General features: G+C 35.5%; 1 protein-coding gene across 2 annotated transcripts in view; it reads left to right on the top strand.

The window, feature by feature from the left end:
• The window catches only part of LOC134546167 (FH1/FH2 domain-containing protein 3), a 496,828-nt gene that overhangs the window by 448,898 nt on the left and 32,336 nt on the right, over positions 1-15,594 (top strand). Inside the window, exons 15-19 of one of the 2 annotated variants that reach the window (XM_063388744.1) lie at positions 402-1,447; positions 8,526-8,684; positions 10,068-10,250; positions 12,327-12,446; positions 14,066-14,343. In XM_063388744.1, the coding sequence (XP_063244814.1) occupies positions 402-1,447; positions 8,526-8,684; positions 10,068-10,250; positions 12,327-12,446; positions 14,066-14,343 (1,786 nt within the window). Of the gene's footprint in view, positions 1-401; positions 1,449-8,523; positions 8,685-10,067; positions 10,251-12,326; positions 12,447-14,065; positions 14,344-15,594 lie in introns of both variants that reach the window. The other variant, XM_063388745.1, reaches the window with a different exon arrangement.

Here is a 15,594-nt window from a genome sequence, read left to right on the forward strand (position 1 = left end):
CATGAAATTGGCACATTTAATGTGCCAAGTTCACATATGGAATAGCACTTTTTGCCAGTGTTTTTTTTTACTAAGGCAAAAAATCACAAAAAAGTACTATAAATTGCACATTGCAATCATTTAAAAAATGGTATTTTACATACTTATTTTAAATATGTAACTAGCATCTTGTAGTTTTATTATAGAGTTGTTAATTTTTGTAACGAAGACAGAGATCATAAAAATGGCAGTGCTCCTTTTAGCACAATAGCTTAAGTATGATATTTCATTATTAAGACCAAGATCAATTAAACTCATTTTGAAGAAACCCTTTTCCAAAACAAAACTGTCATAAATGTTTATGGTAGATTGTGACATTTTATTTTAACATTCTGTAAACATTTATAATTTGTGTTGTTCAGGAAACCAGAGGCTCTGTCAGAGGCTAGCCAATGGGAAGCACGAAGACAATGAATCCCGATCCAACAAACTGAATCGAGTCTCGAGCAGGAAAGACATAACACCCCTCATGAATGCTGTCAACAAACTGGACTCGGAGACGGAGTCAAAGTCGGCCGACATGAACGGGATGTTCAAAAAGCCATGGATGCTGTCGATGATGTACGGCAAGAGCATAGAAGACGGCGAAGCGCCAAAGGATGGCCAGGGCTACGACAACGACAGGGACGACTCGTCGGAGAGGAAGAGGCTGCTGCAGCTGAAGAGGGAGAACACGGTGAAGGACCTGACGCAGAAGCTGGCCGGCCAGAACGGCCTCGGCGGCGGCGGGGACGAGGGTGGCGGCAACAAGGTGGCCGGCAGGATCGGCGACATGACGGGCCTCATCTCAAAGGCCAAGGAGGGCCTCGAGAAGTCAAAATCAAAGGCGGACGTCCAGAAGAGCCCCACCAACGAAGCCATCCCCAAGCTCGAGGTGAAGAAATCAGAGACGGAGCTTCACTGGGAGGAGTTGGTGAAGTCGCTGAAGAGGCCCCTCTCACTGTGTGACCTCGACTTCACCGACCTGAGGAGCGACGACGAGGTAGATATCTTGTCCACGACGCACGTCACCAACGGCATCCCGCCGCCCCCGCCCCCGGTCCCGATGGTCCGGGGAGGTGCCGCCCCGCCGCCGCCCCCGCCTTCCGGCCGGATGAATTCTGTGGCTCCCCCACCGATGCCGTCCGTGGTGAACGGCTCGGCCTCCCTGTACGGCGCAAACTTGCGACAGCACCAGCGGACCTGCGGCAACGAGCCGGCCGGTCCCACCAAGACGTCGCCCAACTCCAACTTGAAAAAGACCAAGAAGACGGTGAAGCTGTTCTGGAAGGAGGTCCGAGACGATCCCATCATCCTGGCCAAGCTGCAGAACTCCGGCATGATTTGGGACGAGCTGAGTCCCGTCTCCGTAGACACACAGAAACTGGAGCATCTGTTCGAGTCTCGAGCTAAAGATCTGATTACCAAGGTAAGATACCATCCTGAATGTCTCTATTGCGGTTTAAAAATAAGTCATAGCTTTAAACATTCTTATTAAAAAATTTAAAATTAATACAGGTACCTATCTATCCTATATAAAATATCCTATATAAAATAAATCACTTTCAGTTGCACATATAAGGAAGGCTATATACACCATGTTGATGGAGATTCTGAAGTCGGACACCGTTTTGTATTGAATTAGTCATCTTTAGTATTATTGTGTAAACATAAGCTTAGCACTTCAAAAGAAAAAAAAGCTGTGCTAAAGACATTTTAAAGCATGTTATTTATGTGCATGAGTTTTGATTTGATAATGTTCGAAATTTTGAATTTCCAGTGGTAAAAACTTAAATACGCATGTGTATTTTCTATTGCTATTCAATATGTGCACGTAAAGTAGGCATTTAAATTTTTTTCAGAGTTGAAACATTTTGTGTATTGACATCATTTTGTTGAAATTTCATAATTATGCATGTTTTGCATGAGCCCTCCATAAAATTTTGTAGAACACATTAACCTTTTCATCTCAAACACCCAACATGCCAAATATGATAATTTCACTGCAGAAAAAACTTAAGTACTCACAATAAATACACACTTTAATTTTTGATATTGGTATGGTTGTGCATCACAAGTATTACCGAAAAACTTCCTGTGGAAGCTTATGAAAGCAAATACTGAAAAATATATTATAAGTACCAAGTTCGACATCAGGAGAAACATGGCTTGAAAATATTTGTACTATACAGTAAAAGGTTGGTTAACCTCCACCGTCCAGACAGACCAGGGAGGTTTTGAATAACCAAATAGATGGATAGCAGAAATCTGTTAATACATAGGTACAGTAACGTGATTTCACTGTGAGCTTGGGACACAAATAAAGTTAAGATCCTTTAAAAGTAAGTAATACGTATTGTATTTGATTTTACAAAACAATCATTAACTATAAACGTCAATATATATGAGCAGTAATGTACAGTAAATGTCTATTTGTTCTTTAATACTTACACTTTATTTATACATAGAAAGATAAAAGAAACTGACCCTTTAGGGCTCCGCCTACCTGGGCACACATACGGTGTGCAGAGCTTCAGGAAAAACGTTATTTCAAAACTACTCAAGATATCCGAGTGGGGTCTGCTTATGAAAAGCATTTAAAAGTTCGCTGATGGCCAAAAAGTACTTTTGATTTCTGATTAAGTTTTTAAACTATATTTTTAGAAGAGTTTACAGGTAAAACATGTGTTTTCAGAGTAATTTTTAGGTGTAAAATAACTGGTACAGATTCTTGAAAGCACTGAAGAGCCTTGCAATACACCTTTATCTTCATTTCTCCACCATATAATGTTACGGTCACCGCTCTAATTTCACAGTTATCATGTGACGACGAGAATACTGCAGGCCAGTTCATAGCATTGCACTTAGAGGTGATACCGCGCTAGAAATACCAGTGAGCATTGCACTTATCATTCCGCCTCACTAACACACATACACCCCTGATGAGGCGGGCCCCTTAAATGAGTAACTGTTAATTGAAGTTTTACTTATCTAGATTTGTGGATGTTCTGGAATAGGACTTAAGACTTACAAAGTGAGTTTTCATTTTAGCACAAAGTGTCATGGATACATTTAGTTACCTTTTTTTATCTGCCTGTTCAAAAATTAATAGTACACATGGAACATAGTAATACATTTCTTTTTATAAGTTTATTTACAGGATTGTACAACAATACACTATTAGTTTCAGCAAATTTATGAAGTGAGGGTAGGTAGGTCTTTAAGTGAAACATATCTTTTTAATAACTCACTTTGCACTAAATTGTTTATCATCTTCGCTTTGAACAACTGGAAACCAAGGTAGGTACAGTGGACATTCAAAATTTGTAATTTTCAATCCTTCAATCCCTTCAAGTAGTTGGCATGCTGCATGGTACGGGACTGTCTGACAATCCTGTATATATTTACACTATGTTCATTTAAGGTGATTCAGCAGGTTGTTGTTATGATACAGCTTTAGTAAACTGATTCATTAAACAACCATCTACGATTCTAGGCAGGAAGGAGTACTTATAGATTGTATTTAATATAGCCTGTATTGAGATTGTTAGTAATACATTTATGGAGCGAGTTGTGAGTTGTCGTAGTGGCAAGACACTGGATTGGTAATCCAGAGGACTCTGGTTTGATTCCTAGTCCAGCCATTTTTGTTTATCGAAACCACTAGAGGCATATGCTGGGGGTTCCTTACTATAAGCCATGGCTGATTCCTTCTGCTTACCTCTGATTGTGTCTTCAACTATTACCAAATATTGTGATAGGGACAATGTGGGGAACTGGTAAGAAACATGCGAGACAAGTGATGTCAGAGAATCTAGCGTTGTGGAGTTTACCTACATTTTTAAGCGCATGAAACTAGTTACAGTAGTGGCATCTAGCGGCGTGGAGTGGAAAAAAGCTATAAATAAATGCAGTGAAGTGTCTCACACCAATGGTAAATTGGCCAGTGTTCCCCATATTGTCCTATAACAATATTTGGTATTTTTGTCTCCAATTACCAGGGCCATCAAGTTTTTTATTTTTGATGGCGGGGGGGGGGGGGGGGGGGGGAATTGCCGCGGATCAGGCGCCAGGTCTGGTTGAGTTTTTTATGTGTAAATTCGACCTGATAGTGGTACGAAAATTATTAGTCTGTTGCTTATAGATAGATTGTAAATCTTACAAAGTATTTGATATGCGCAGATAATATTTACAGCTATGGCCATGGTAACAAGTGTATTATTTTACTTTTTTTTTTAATTTGGGGGTTTTTGAAAATTTTTATCTACTTCAAATAATAATTTTTTGTCCCTGTGCCCTTAATTTTTCCTCGACGGCCCTGCTAATGACCTCATTATCAATGAGTCATTTTGAGTCATAAAACACCAAACTTAAATATTATTGTAATAATATAATAGAGACTAATATGCTTGCTTGTGTAAAACTTAAATCATACTACATAATTGAGATAATAAAACTGATCATCACACTATTTGGCACTGAAACAGCATCAATTTAAATTTTGGAGGATAGGATTCAATGATGTGTTGAAATGTAGGATGAAATTTTTTCTTAGATTAAGTATATAGGTTCCAAATATTATGGGTTTCTGCTACTTTCGCAATTTCATACCATCCTTAGTGCTCTACTTTGCATAACATGGTGAATGGCTTATGGTAATGTTTGATCTGTAGCATACAAATTACTGAACCACTAACACTCTTGTATGAACTAACCAATATTAATCCTTTAGTTTCATTATTAATAAAATTAACATTGTACATAGCTATGGCAGCATTTACAGCTGATGGTGTGATGGCATGTGTTTGCAATTATTGATAGACATATGTAGTAGTTTTAAAATTGTGCAGATAATATTTTTGGAGTCTGTTTAGTCTGTATGTTCAGAAAATGTAAAAAATTTTTATAAAGAAAAGCTCTATAATCTGGCACCTTAAGGATCATGCGGTTTTACTCTATTATCAAACGTAAAAATAGTTTTAATGGGAATACCACAGATAATTCACAAAATTAATGTTTATATGATACATTGGCTTAGTAAAGCCTATAAACTTTCACTTCTGAAATATTTATAATAATTGTTAAGTGATTTCTTATCAAATTGAATAAATTAAAACTTTAGAAGGACACATACAACATCCATCATTGTGAAAAGAAACAAACACAAAGTCGTACTGGAATGTTAGCAAGCAGCCAGCATATTTTCAGTACCGTAGCCTGTTGCAAGAAAATAATTGATTTTATTGTAAAAATTATAATTTTTTTGTTAAGTTACATATCTCCCAAAGAAAACTTTACCACATTAGGACATATTCAATTTACTGTTGTCGCAAAAAACTAAGCGTAAGCACATAAAATTGATTAAGTTTCAGTGAAAAGTGAATGCGAAATCCATTTTCATAGGCTTCTAATGGAAACTTAAGTTGAATTTGTACAGAAATATAAATTGATTTAAGAAGATTGATATCTCCCGAATAAAAATATAAATCACCAGGAAAAATACTTCCTACTTTTAAATATGACCAAAATCAAAAGCATAAACAAATAATTGCAAATAGCAGGCTTCTGAGTATCCTTTTATTTATTATTTGTTTCGAATTTAAACATAAAGAAGAACTTTTTATTTTAAAAAATAAGTAAAATGAAAAACAGATAATTACATGTATAAAACCATAATAGATTGGTATCACATGCAAGGAAAAAAAAAGTTAACACATTTTATTAAACCAGTAAAATTTTAAATTTGAAAATATTTGTATTTATCCAGCATTATATACAAAAAATAAAAGGTTTTAATTAATTTTAATCATCACAATCACAGATTATTTTTGCTTAGAAAAAAGCATGTATGTACATACTATGTTGTAAAATAAACTTAAAAAAATCTTCTTGGTTTTATAAATGTTACTGTCTTTACATTAAATTTTTTGTTTACGAGTCCCATGTTTTGATTATAAATGTCAAATTGAATTTTATATTATTCATGAGCATCAAATATATTTTGAATATTTGTGAGAAGTCCAATTTCAGTGATTCATTGCTAAAAAAAAATAATAATTTTTAATGTTAAAACATAAAATAGATCTTCTAGCAACATGTAGCCCAAACAAAATTTTACTTTAGATGGGAATATTTTATGTCTCATTCGAGTATCCTTATGTGTGGGAATGGATGGATAAGTTAGATCAGCCAGTAAGACTGCTGGTAGCCAGGCATCTCCACACTAGTGGGGGAAGAGACTGACTAGCGTAGAATAATGAAGTTGCAATGCCAGGTGCGGATCTGCCTTCAAGGTGGCCCATAGCACAAGTAGTGATTTTAGGGGGGTTCTGAATCACAGTGACTGCAATTTTTAAATTCACTCATTTTTCAAATTATTTTTTAAACATACTGGGGCATATAAATTATATATAGTGACAACACAACCCCTAAAGTTAATCATTGTTAGCTAGCAAAAAAAAATTTTAATCAATTTTCATGCTACTATTACTTTAATTTATTGGGATCTCAAACACATGATGAATCTTCCTGAAAACAATTAATACCTATGCGAGTGTATTGATCAGTGCCTGATTGCAGAATCTGCCGAACTAAATGCTGGATTAAATTATTTTTGGAGAGTTTTTCTAATCACTGAATATTTTCAGTAGTAATGTTTGGTAGATCATTTCAATCATTTCTATTGTATTCAACTTTTGATTATCATATTGAAACAATGTGTATAAAATGTATGCAATCAAATTTTATCAACCCTATTTGCTTGTCATTTAAATATGTACCTAATTATTCATTCTGTTTTTAATTATTTATGTCTGTACATGTAGGTGTAAAATTAATGGTACCAAATGCATTATCCAAAACGACTTATCAGAAAACTTTGTCTATGTTATTTCTTCATCTAGTTGAATTATTATAACAAGTATTTTCTGTGCTATAATTGTAAATTAAAATTTAATTATTTCTTAACTAGTGTTGAAGAAATGTTTCTGGAGGATTTTTATTTTCCAGTCAACAAAATTCATCCTCCAAGCCACTTACCACCTTGTTTACACTATAATTTTGCATATGTTTTTTAAACGCTAGCAAGGTATTTATGTATGGACTCAATCTCCTTTCTGCACTTGGCTAGAACAATCCTGAATCCAGTTGGTACCTAGTCTTTATAATAAAATAATGGTATTTCTTAGAAATGTACTGTTAACTGTTAACTGTTAACTTTTACTTTACATTGAGAATTAAATGGTAGTGACTAGTGATAAGCAACTAAATATTGGCAACATGTATTCACTTTATGGAGAAAAATAAAAGGAAAATAAATTTGTTTGTTACTCCCAATCATTTGAATTAAATAATTTTCTTACAGCCGTACAATTTGTGGTTGTTATAGAACTTCACTTAGTTGAACATAATCCTGATGCTGAGTGTTCCATCTTAACACTTCCTCTATTATTTACAGTCAAAATTTTGTCATACCTTGGGAAGCACTTTAGACCATAATTCGTATAAAGGTTTTCAACTTATTTTGTTGTGTTGAACCTGCAGCTGAAGTTTGTCTGTCTAATTCAGACTCCTCCTTTAAGAGATGTGATAAGGAGAAAATCATTTTATTAACCTTAGAAATCCCTTTTGCCAATTTATATTAATTTAGATTTTAGCATAATGTAAAAAAAGTACTACAATAACTACCATAATCTAGCATGTGGCTTAAGTCTCTTAATTTTTAACATGGTGATGCGTCACTCATCGCAATATGTTTTTTTTTAATTTTTATTTTTTAAATTTGACAATAACTTACAATATATATATTTTTTAGGAACAGCCAAAACAAAATACCATGTAAGTAAACATTTTTAGGTACATGGGTAAATGTTTGGTGGTCGGTGGCTAATGCTTTGTGTCAGGTTCTTGGTATATGTTAACTAAATAGTAATAATTAATTATTTGTTATGGTGTTTGTCATGTACTTATGTATTCAAGCTGGCTTTTGGTGCTCATCTGTTGCTTATTAATTACAATTTTTATATTTTTTTTTTTTCCATTTTTCTGCCCATTTTTGAATGGTCACCTCTCGAATGGCATGCTGGCTGTTTTTGCAGGAGGTGAGTAATGCAACACAATTTTTTGGTGACCATTTCACAGTGGTTTTCAAAGCTACTTTTTTACAATATTTTGCTGTATTATATGCGGTGTACACAGTGCATGATTAAAGCATTTTAATGTACAATTCACCCACAAACCCCATTATTAATTGTTTAATGGTTGTGGTAATTTATGCACGTTGGTGTAAATATTTGAAATGATTGTTTTAAAATTTTTAAGTTATACTTAAAAAATATTTTACATAATTATAAGTATATTACGAGTATATGAATTAAATTATAATTTTTAATTTTATTAAGTGTTTTGCATGTGTAATGATATCACTATGAATATTTGACACTGTTTGTTTCTTGAACATGTGATTGTTATTTAAGAAAAAAGGTGATGTCATGTTTTTTGATATTCAGAAACAACAAGAATTGAACAAAAGCAAAGAACTGATTGTGCTTGATCACAAGCGCTCCAATGCTATCAACATTGGCATGACGAAGCTGCCTCCTCCCCGATCCATTAAGACAGCAATTCTGAAAATGGATGCCACTATTATGAACAGAGAAGGAATTGAGGTAAGGGCAGATTACCGTGCTGTGAAAATTCACTACGCTTGTTCGTAAAAACATATGCCTGCAGTGTTAATTAATATTTTTAAGGGTACAGTAGATACGTCCAGTATTTCTGGTATTGGGGAGTTCAAGGCTTTTAAAAATACAAGGTTTAGCAAAGCTTGTGGGCTGACTTGAATTTCAAATAAAATAATCTTTGAAAATAAATTTTTTTATTTAGCTATTCTTATTGCTAAATGGAAAAAAATTATGTGTGTGTACTGGTGATTTATATAAATGTGCCTTGTTTGGTTAGTTTTTCGAGTAACATGAATATAATGTGTTAAGAAGTATAACTGCAATATAAATGGTAGTTGAGGCAAAATGTTGCCGGGGACCTGGCAAGCCAACTATCCTATCGGTCAGGGTTTCCATGATCATATCATCACGAGGCTAAATGTGCAACACTGTCCTCGGAAATTTGAAAACAATTAGAGTAAACTAATAGAGTAGAATAAACTTTTATCAAAATTGCCAGCAAATATTACTTTTGACACCACTGATAATGCAGAGACTCTTTGTTCAAAATTGATAGGTTTTCAGGTCGAAAAACTATATAAAAATATTTTTTAAAAAATCGAGAGAGTCTTTCAGTACTTGCCAGAGATGTAGAACATGTAAATTCATGTGTTCTCATGTTGCAAATACACTAATAATACAAACTCGGACACAAAATTTAACCTAGATTTTTTTTAAAATAATTCTAAGCATGATAAATAAATGAAAATTGTGTTTTCAACTACATTTTTTGATGTGAATCACACATAGTTTCTGCACCAGCCGCTAGAAATCCTTTAAACATTTGATTAGCAGACCAAAATTTTAAACTAAATAATGAAACGGCTCCAATAAAAGTGAAAAAGTCTTGGAAAAAATACTAAACATTGGCTTTGGACCTGATTTTGGACAAGGAATTTTAAAAAAATACTGCCCATCTTGTTAAATTTCATTAAACAGTTAATACTATAAATTTTCCCTTTGGGTTTGTGAACTTTGGTTTGCGCTATCCGCCACATGGCAGCACCGTGGTTATACATTTCCGTTCCATGTTCACGAAATTGCTCCTACCAAATGCCATATACCGAGAGCTAAGATGTTACACATCAAAAAATTTTTGGGAATATTTTATTTGGCTTAATTTGTTAGTAAAACAGCAAATACAAGTTGGTTGTAATATGTTAACGGCATCTGGTACAGGAAATTTTTGCGCTCATTTTCATCTAGGACTGCAATAAGTTTTGTCTTATGAATTCCCCTTAAATACAAATTTAGATAAGTAAATATTTCCCTACGCCGGCTGAGAGCCGCGTGCAGTGGTAGGGACTGATGCAGTTTGTCTACGTGCAGAAACTGCTGACGATGCTGCCCACGGAGGAGGAGCGGTCCAAGATCCAGGAGGCGCAGATGGCGAACCCAGACGTGCCCCTGGGGAGTGCAGAGCAGTTCCTGCTCACCCTCGCCTCCATATCGGAGCTGCCGGCCCGCCTCAAGCTGTGGGCGTTCAAGCTCGACTTCGAGAACAGCGAGAAGGTAAGGCGAAGAGATCATTACATAACGATTCGCGACTGGCCAGTTGTTCTAGTGTGTTTTTAAGGCTGGGTTTCACATACCATATTGATTTGTTTTTATTTTCTTATTATTTTTATTTCCTTAAGTTTTGGTTTATTTCTGTAAAATTAACTCTATGCCTGTCATTTGTTGTGTGACAAATTTTGAATGGATAATTACTAAGCGTAATGAAATGGGTGTAAAATTCATGCAAACACTTGTGCGACGTTTTGTACCCATTATGTTACACTTAGTAAATATTTGTTGAAAATATTTGTAATAGAACAAGAATTGCTAAAGAGTTATATTTTTAAATTTACAGAAATATCTCTTAACTAACGGTAATGACAAGAAAATAAGAAACTCATCATGGCATGTAAAACCCAGCCTTAATGAGCTCAATTTCAATTTTTCTACCAAGCGTAGGGCATCGCACACATCTGGCAAGGGTTCGCAATGTGACATCAACATCCCTGTAAGACTCAATAAGAGCACTCTGTCAGCAGTTCTAATCTACTACAACCGTGAAGGTCACATTCACCTCTGTGATGCTTAACCATATGATCTTAACCACATAAACAAACAAAAAACATAAAATCATATAGTGGCATAATATGATACACTAAAAGTACATATTTACACCATGAGTTTGAAGTGTTGTAGACAGCTTCTACATCTAATTCAAGGCGTAGTGTCAAGTGTAGCATCTCTTTACTCCTCTCGCTCTGGTAGTTAATGTGCATGATCCTCTGCAAGAACAAGGACCGCGGGAAGTTCGTAGGAGCTCGATGTAAGTGATGTGACCGTACACATTGGTCCATTTTCAGCACAGAACTGTACAAACCCAGAAGTGCAGTTTCTAATTATTCATATACAGGCCAACCTGCCACATTTGTGCTGAACAAAATTTAACCCATTAATGTTCCATCAGAGATATCCATCTACAAGAGTCAAGCAGTAGCGGATCCAGAGGGGTTCAAGCCCCCTCCAAAAGCATCTGGGTCCACTATTGTTTTAGTGTTTGCCTTGATAAAGCCTAGCCTCAGCTGGGTCAAGCCCCTCCCAAACAAAAATCCTGGATCCGCCACTGGAGTCAAGGACTTTGTGTTATAAACAACTGTTAATGAGTCCAACTCAGGGTCATGTAGTATGTAGTTAAGTCTGACAACTTCCCTTCATTCTCCATCTACTAAGTGGCTTAGCTCCCATTTCACACAGTGTTAAGACTGGGTGCGTCTACTATTAGCGTCGTTAGTTTGCATGACCTAGTGAGCTTCACTAAGTGGACAGGTTATGCTTAGGAGAAGAATAGGAAGTTGCCAGGCATATCAATACGAACTTGGTTCACTCTAGCATTCAAATTTAATGTTGTTTGTGTTTTCATACAGATGTATAGCTTAGATGATGCGAGAGTCCAAAATTAGTGTTGAGTCGCACAGTGTTGTTATTCGGTTGTTTGTTTTGAAAGACAAGTGGCTTTTGGCGTTAGGGTTTGGTTTTGTTTTGTTTTGAGCTGAGTAGTTGTGATCTTGGAGAGAAATGGTGGCAGATGTATTTTGGTGCATTAAAACATGAAATTCAATAACGAGTTCTGATGTTACATGTTTAGTTTAGCATTAAAAGTGCAATTCCGACTTCTAACAGCTTACTTCATGGAACAATTACTGTCTCAGCCTAGGTTTGATATCTGTAAAGGTAAAGCAGTAACGGGTAAAAAAAAATTTTGGGTTAAGTTATAGTTAAGCCACAAGAATTGTATACATTATGATACAGCAGAATTAATAGGGGTAATGTGATATAGGTTAGAAAATATTATGATTATTATTGTGGCATTATTAGCCAAGTGAATAGTTGTGTTTATGAGAGAGTGCTGTGAAGACACTAATCAGTAATGTAATGACATGAGTATTGTGATTGGAAATGGAGTAGTTTAGATGGAACATAACATGTAAATTAATGTATAAACTTTGAATCTGATTTACTGAAAATGCCATTTCAGCATATGTGCCTTATGCCAGCTATGTTCTCTTACAAGCTGTTTATTTGGTTTGTTTTCAGGAGATAGCAGAGCCGCTGATGGACCTGAAGCAAGGAATGGAGATGCTGAGGAGCAGCACCACTTTCCGAGGGATTCTGAGCACTCTGTTGTCGATTGGCGTTTTCCTCAATGGGAACGAGGTAGCAGATGCGTTGTAATTTTAACTGCTAAAGGTTAACTCATCTGCAATAGCTGAATGCACAATTGTATGGTGTAATGGGTGGGTTCTCTGAATATTATTTGTTTTTGCACAAAGCATTACACAACTCTAATGGAGTGTGATGTGTTATAAAGTGTTGGTCTGTTGTGACGGCTCAGTTCTTGATATAACTAACATCTTCCAAAATTAAAAAAAAAAACATCTTAACAAAAAATCCAAGAAATTTTTTGTATAATATACCGGTATACCTTAGAAATGAACTGAAGCTGCTACAGTCTGCTGTAAAATGAGATCTAGGATCATTCCAGAAGGCAAAAGTCTGTTGTACCATCACTCTGTTGTACCATCACTTTAATTTTGCATTTTTTTAAAGCTGAAACACAATCTACTTTTACATTACACCAACACTGGCTTCACTGATTTTTTTTTATTTTGTAAAAATATAGTAAAATTAAACTGTTGGCATTTTTTGGTACTTATGTAAGGAATTCATTCTAAGACACTTATGAAAGGCCAAACAATTGATGCTTATTAACTAGGAAAAGCTTTTAAAAATGTTTACAAACTTATTAAAGAGTTATTGAAGCTCGCAATGAAGAAAAATTGTACCCAGAAACTTCCTTTAATTAATTTTTGTAAATTAAGTTTTTCAAAATAAACTACATACACACATCATCTATTTTACACTCACTGAGATCCAGTAGTAAATAGTAATTAGAAAAAGCCGTATAAAATACAATGCAGTTCAAGGGTATATTCAAGGGGATGAAAAATGTGCGTTTGCTCCTCCATTCTCAAAAAAATGTTTGTCACCCATAGAAGTTGCTTATAAAAACGACAAAAATAATTGCATTTAATATAATCTACTAAAAAGTTCAAAATTTTATATGATTTTAACAAAATAAAGAAAAATGCAAATAAATATATTTAGAAAATTTACAGCAACCAGCTAAAATTGATTACATACTTAATTTTCCATGGCTAGGTAATTTTTATATTATTTTTTTAATAGCATAATAAATGTCAAAAGTAAAAAAGCGCAATTGGGTTGTGCGGAATTCCAATTATAACTGCTGATCCAAAAAATTAATCACTTTGGATTCTGATTAATTCTAATTTACTGTGCTAACATAGAAATATATCCAAAATTGTTGGAATTTTATTTCATTCTTATTATTAAAGTACGCAATACATGCATATAAATACAATACATTGAAGTTCACCATGCAATAAAAGGGAAAAGAAGAAGTGGGAACTTGTAGCACAGTAATGCCATTGCCATTGTTGTTACTACATGCGGTACATGCGTATTTTATTTAAATGTATATATTTCTGTAAATGATAGAACAAATTTGGGTTGGAAAAAAAATCACCCAGGTTGCATTTGACAAGGAACAGTTTGCGAAATAAACATGTTGGCTCATTCTAACGTATCTGACAAATAATTTAAAAAATCAGAATGTAATAAAATTGTTATTTTCTGTTGTTATGAATTTCTGATTCAGTGAAAATTGGTTCATCCCTGATCCATGATCACTGTCGTCACGTGCCCCTCCTGTGAATGGGTGCTGAACACACCACTGATGTGTGCGTGCGCAGGTGAAAGGCTTCCAGATCGAGTACCTGGCGAAGGTGCCTGAGGTCAAGGACACGGTCCATAAGCACACACTCCTCCACCACCTCTGCAACATGGTGATGGAGAAGTTCCCCGAGTCGACGGACCTCTACTCCGAGATTGGGGCGGTGACACGCGCGTCCAAGGTCGACTTTGACGAGCTGGCCGCCAGCATCACCAGGCTAGAGCAGGAGTGCAAGGCATCGTGGGACCACCTCAAGGTCATCGCCAAGCACGACATATCCGTCGCCATGAAGAACAAGTAAATATTATACTCCTCTAATGCTTTTTGTTTTATTGAGCTTATTAAAACTTTGAGAGCCCTACCTAGTCAGGGGTGTATTTGCGTCGGTGAGATGGAATGATAAGGTCGACATTCACTGGTGCTTCTAGTGTGGCATTGCCTTTGAGCACATAAGGAAACAATGAGATTTGAGTGGTAACCATAACATTATATGGCGGAGAAATGAAGATAACGGTATTATTCAAGTTGAGATGGGCGATACGGATAAAAACCTATACTGATCCATTACCGATAGGGTAGACTGGGTATGGTTGAAACATTTTAGCGTATATCGTCCATTGCATAGGGATTGGTTAAGCGAGCGATGATGGAAATATATTAAATAAAAGACCATATATCTGTCTACTAATGGGCAATGTTATTTGAGATCATTTTATTGAATTTTATGTGTGAAATAAAATTTAAAAAAAGAAATGTAATTTATTTCAACTGTCCCCATGCCAGGCTTGGTTGAAACAGTGCCTGGGGTCAATTGAAACACATGCAAATAATACAAAATATAATAAATGGACATGTTTTATTCATCATCTAATAACATTTTACGACTCGTAATGGCACAGTATATTTTTATTAATATTCAAGTCTTTCACTATACTTATAATCTAGTGTGTTAATGTGAATAGGTGAAGATTGGTTATCAAGCACAAGAAAGACTTTATGTGAAGGAGAAGCATTTGTATGTTTCTTAAAGATTCCAGGAAATGAATAAATGTTTCATCTAGCATCCAGCCAGAAGGATTTGCACTTCCAGCAGATCCTATCGGTCCAGCCCTGATAAAGTGATCTTGGTATCGCACTCGCGGAAAGACGAAGAATGGAGGAATAGCATTTCCGATGGCATTGACCGCAAAGGCTACTGTGACTAAAGTACCCCTCTCGGCTGAAGTCACAAAACCTACTTGATGAGCACCACGTTTAGCTATTATTCTGTCGGGTTTTTGCACAGTAGTTATGCTGGTCTCATCAGCATTATATATATATTGTGGTTCAAATTTATTACGGTCCATGACAGTAGCCACATTGTCGTAGAAAGCATCTACGTTATTTTTATTAAAGCTAGTTGCCCTAGAAAGACTTGTAGCCTGTGCTGCACGTACTGGCAGTTCAGGATTTCTTCTCATAAACATGCAAAACCATTCGTCGCCAGCCATTTCGTTGTCATCCCAAGTCCGAGGTCATGATAAGTCGTACTTGACGGTTAGTTCGGTT

The sequence above is a fragment of the Bacillus rossius genome, chromosome 1 (assembly GCF_032445375.1).
Source record: "Bacillus rossius redtenbacheri isolate Brsri chromosome 1, Brsri_v3, whole genome shotgun sequence".
Lineage (NCBI taxonomy): Eukaryota > Metazoa > Arthropoda > Insecta > Phasmatodea > Bacillidae > Bacillus > Bacillus rossius.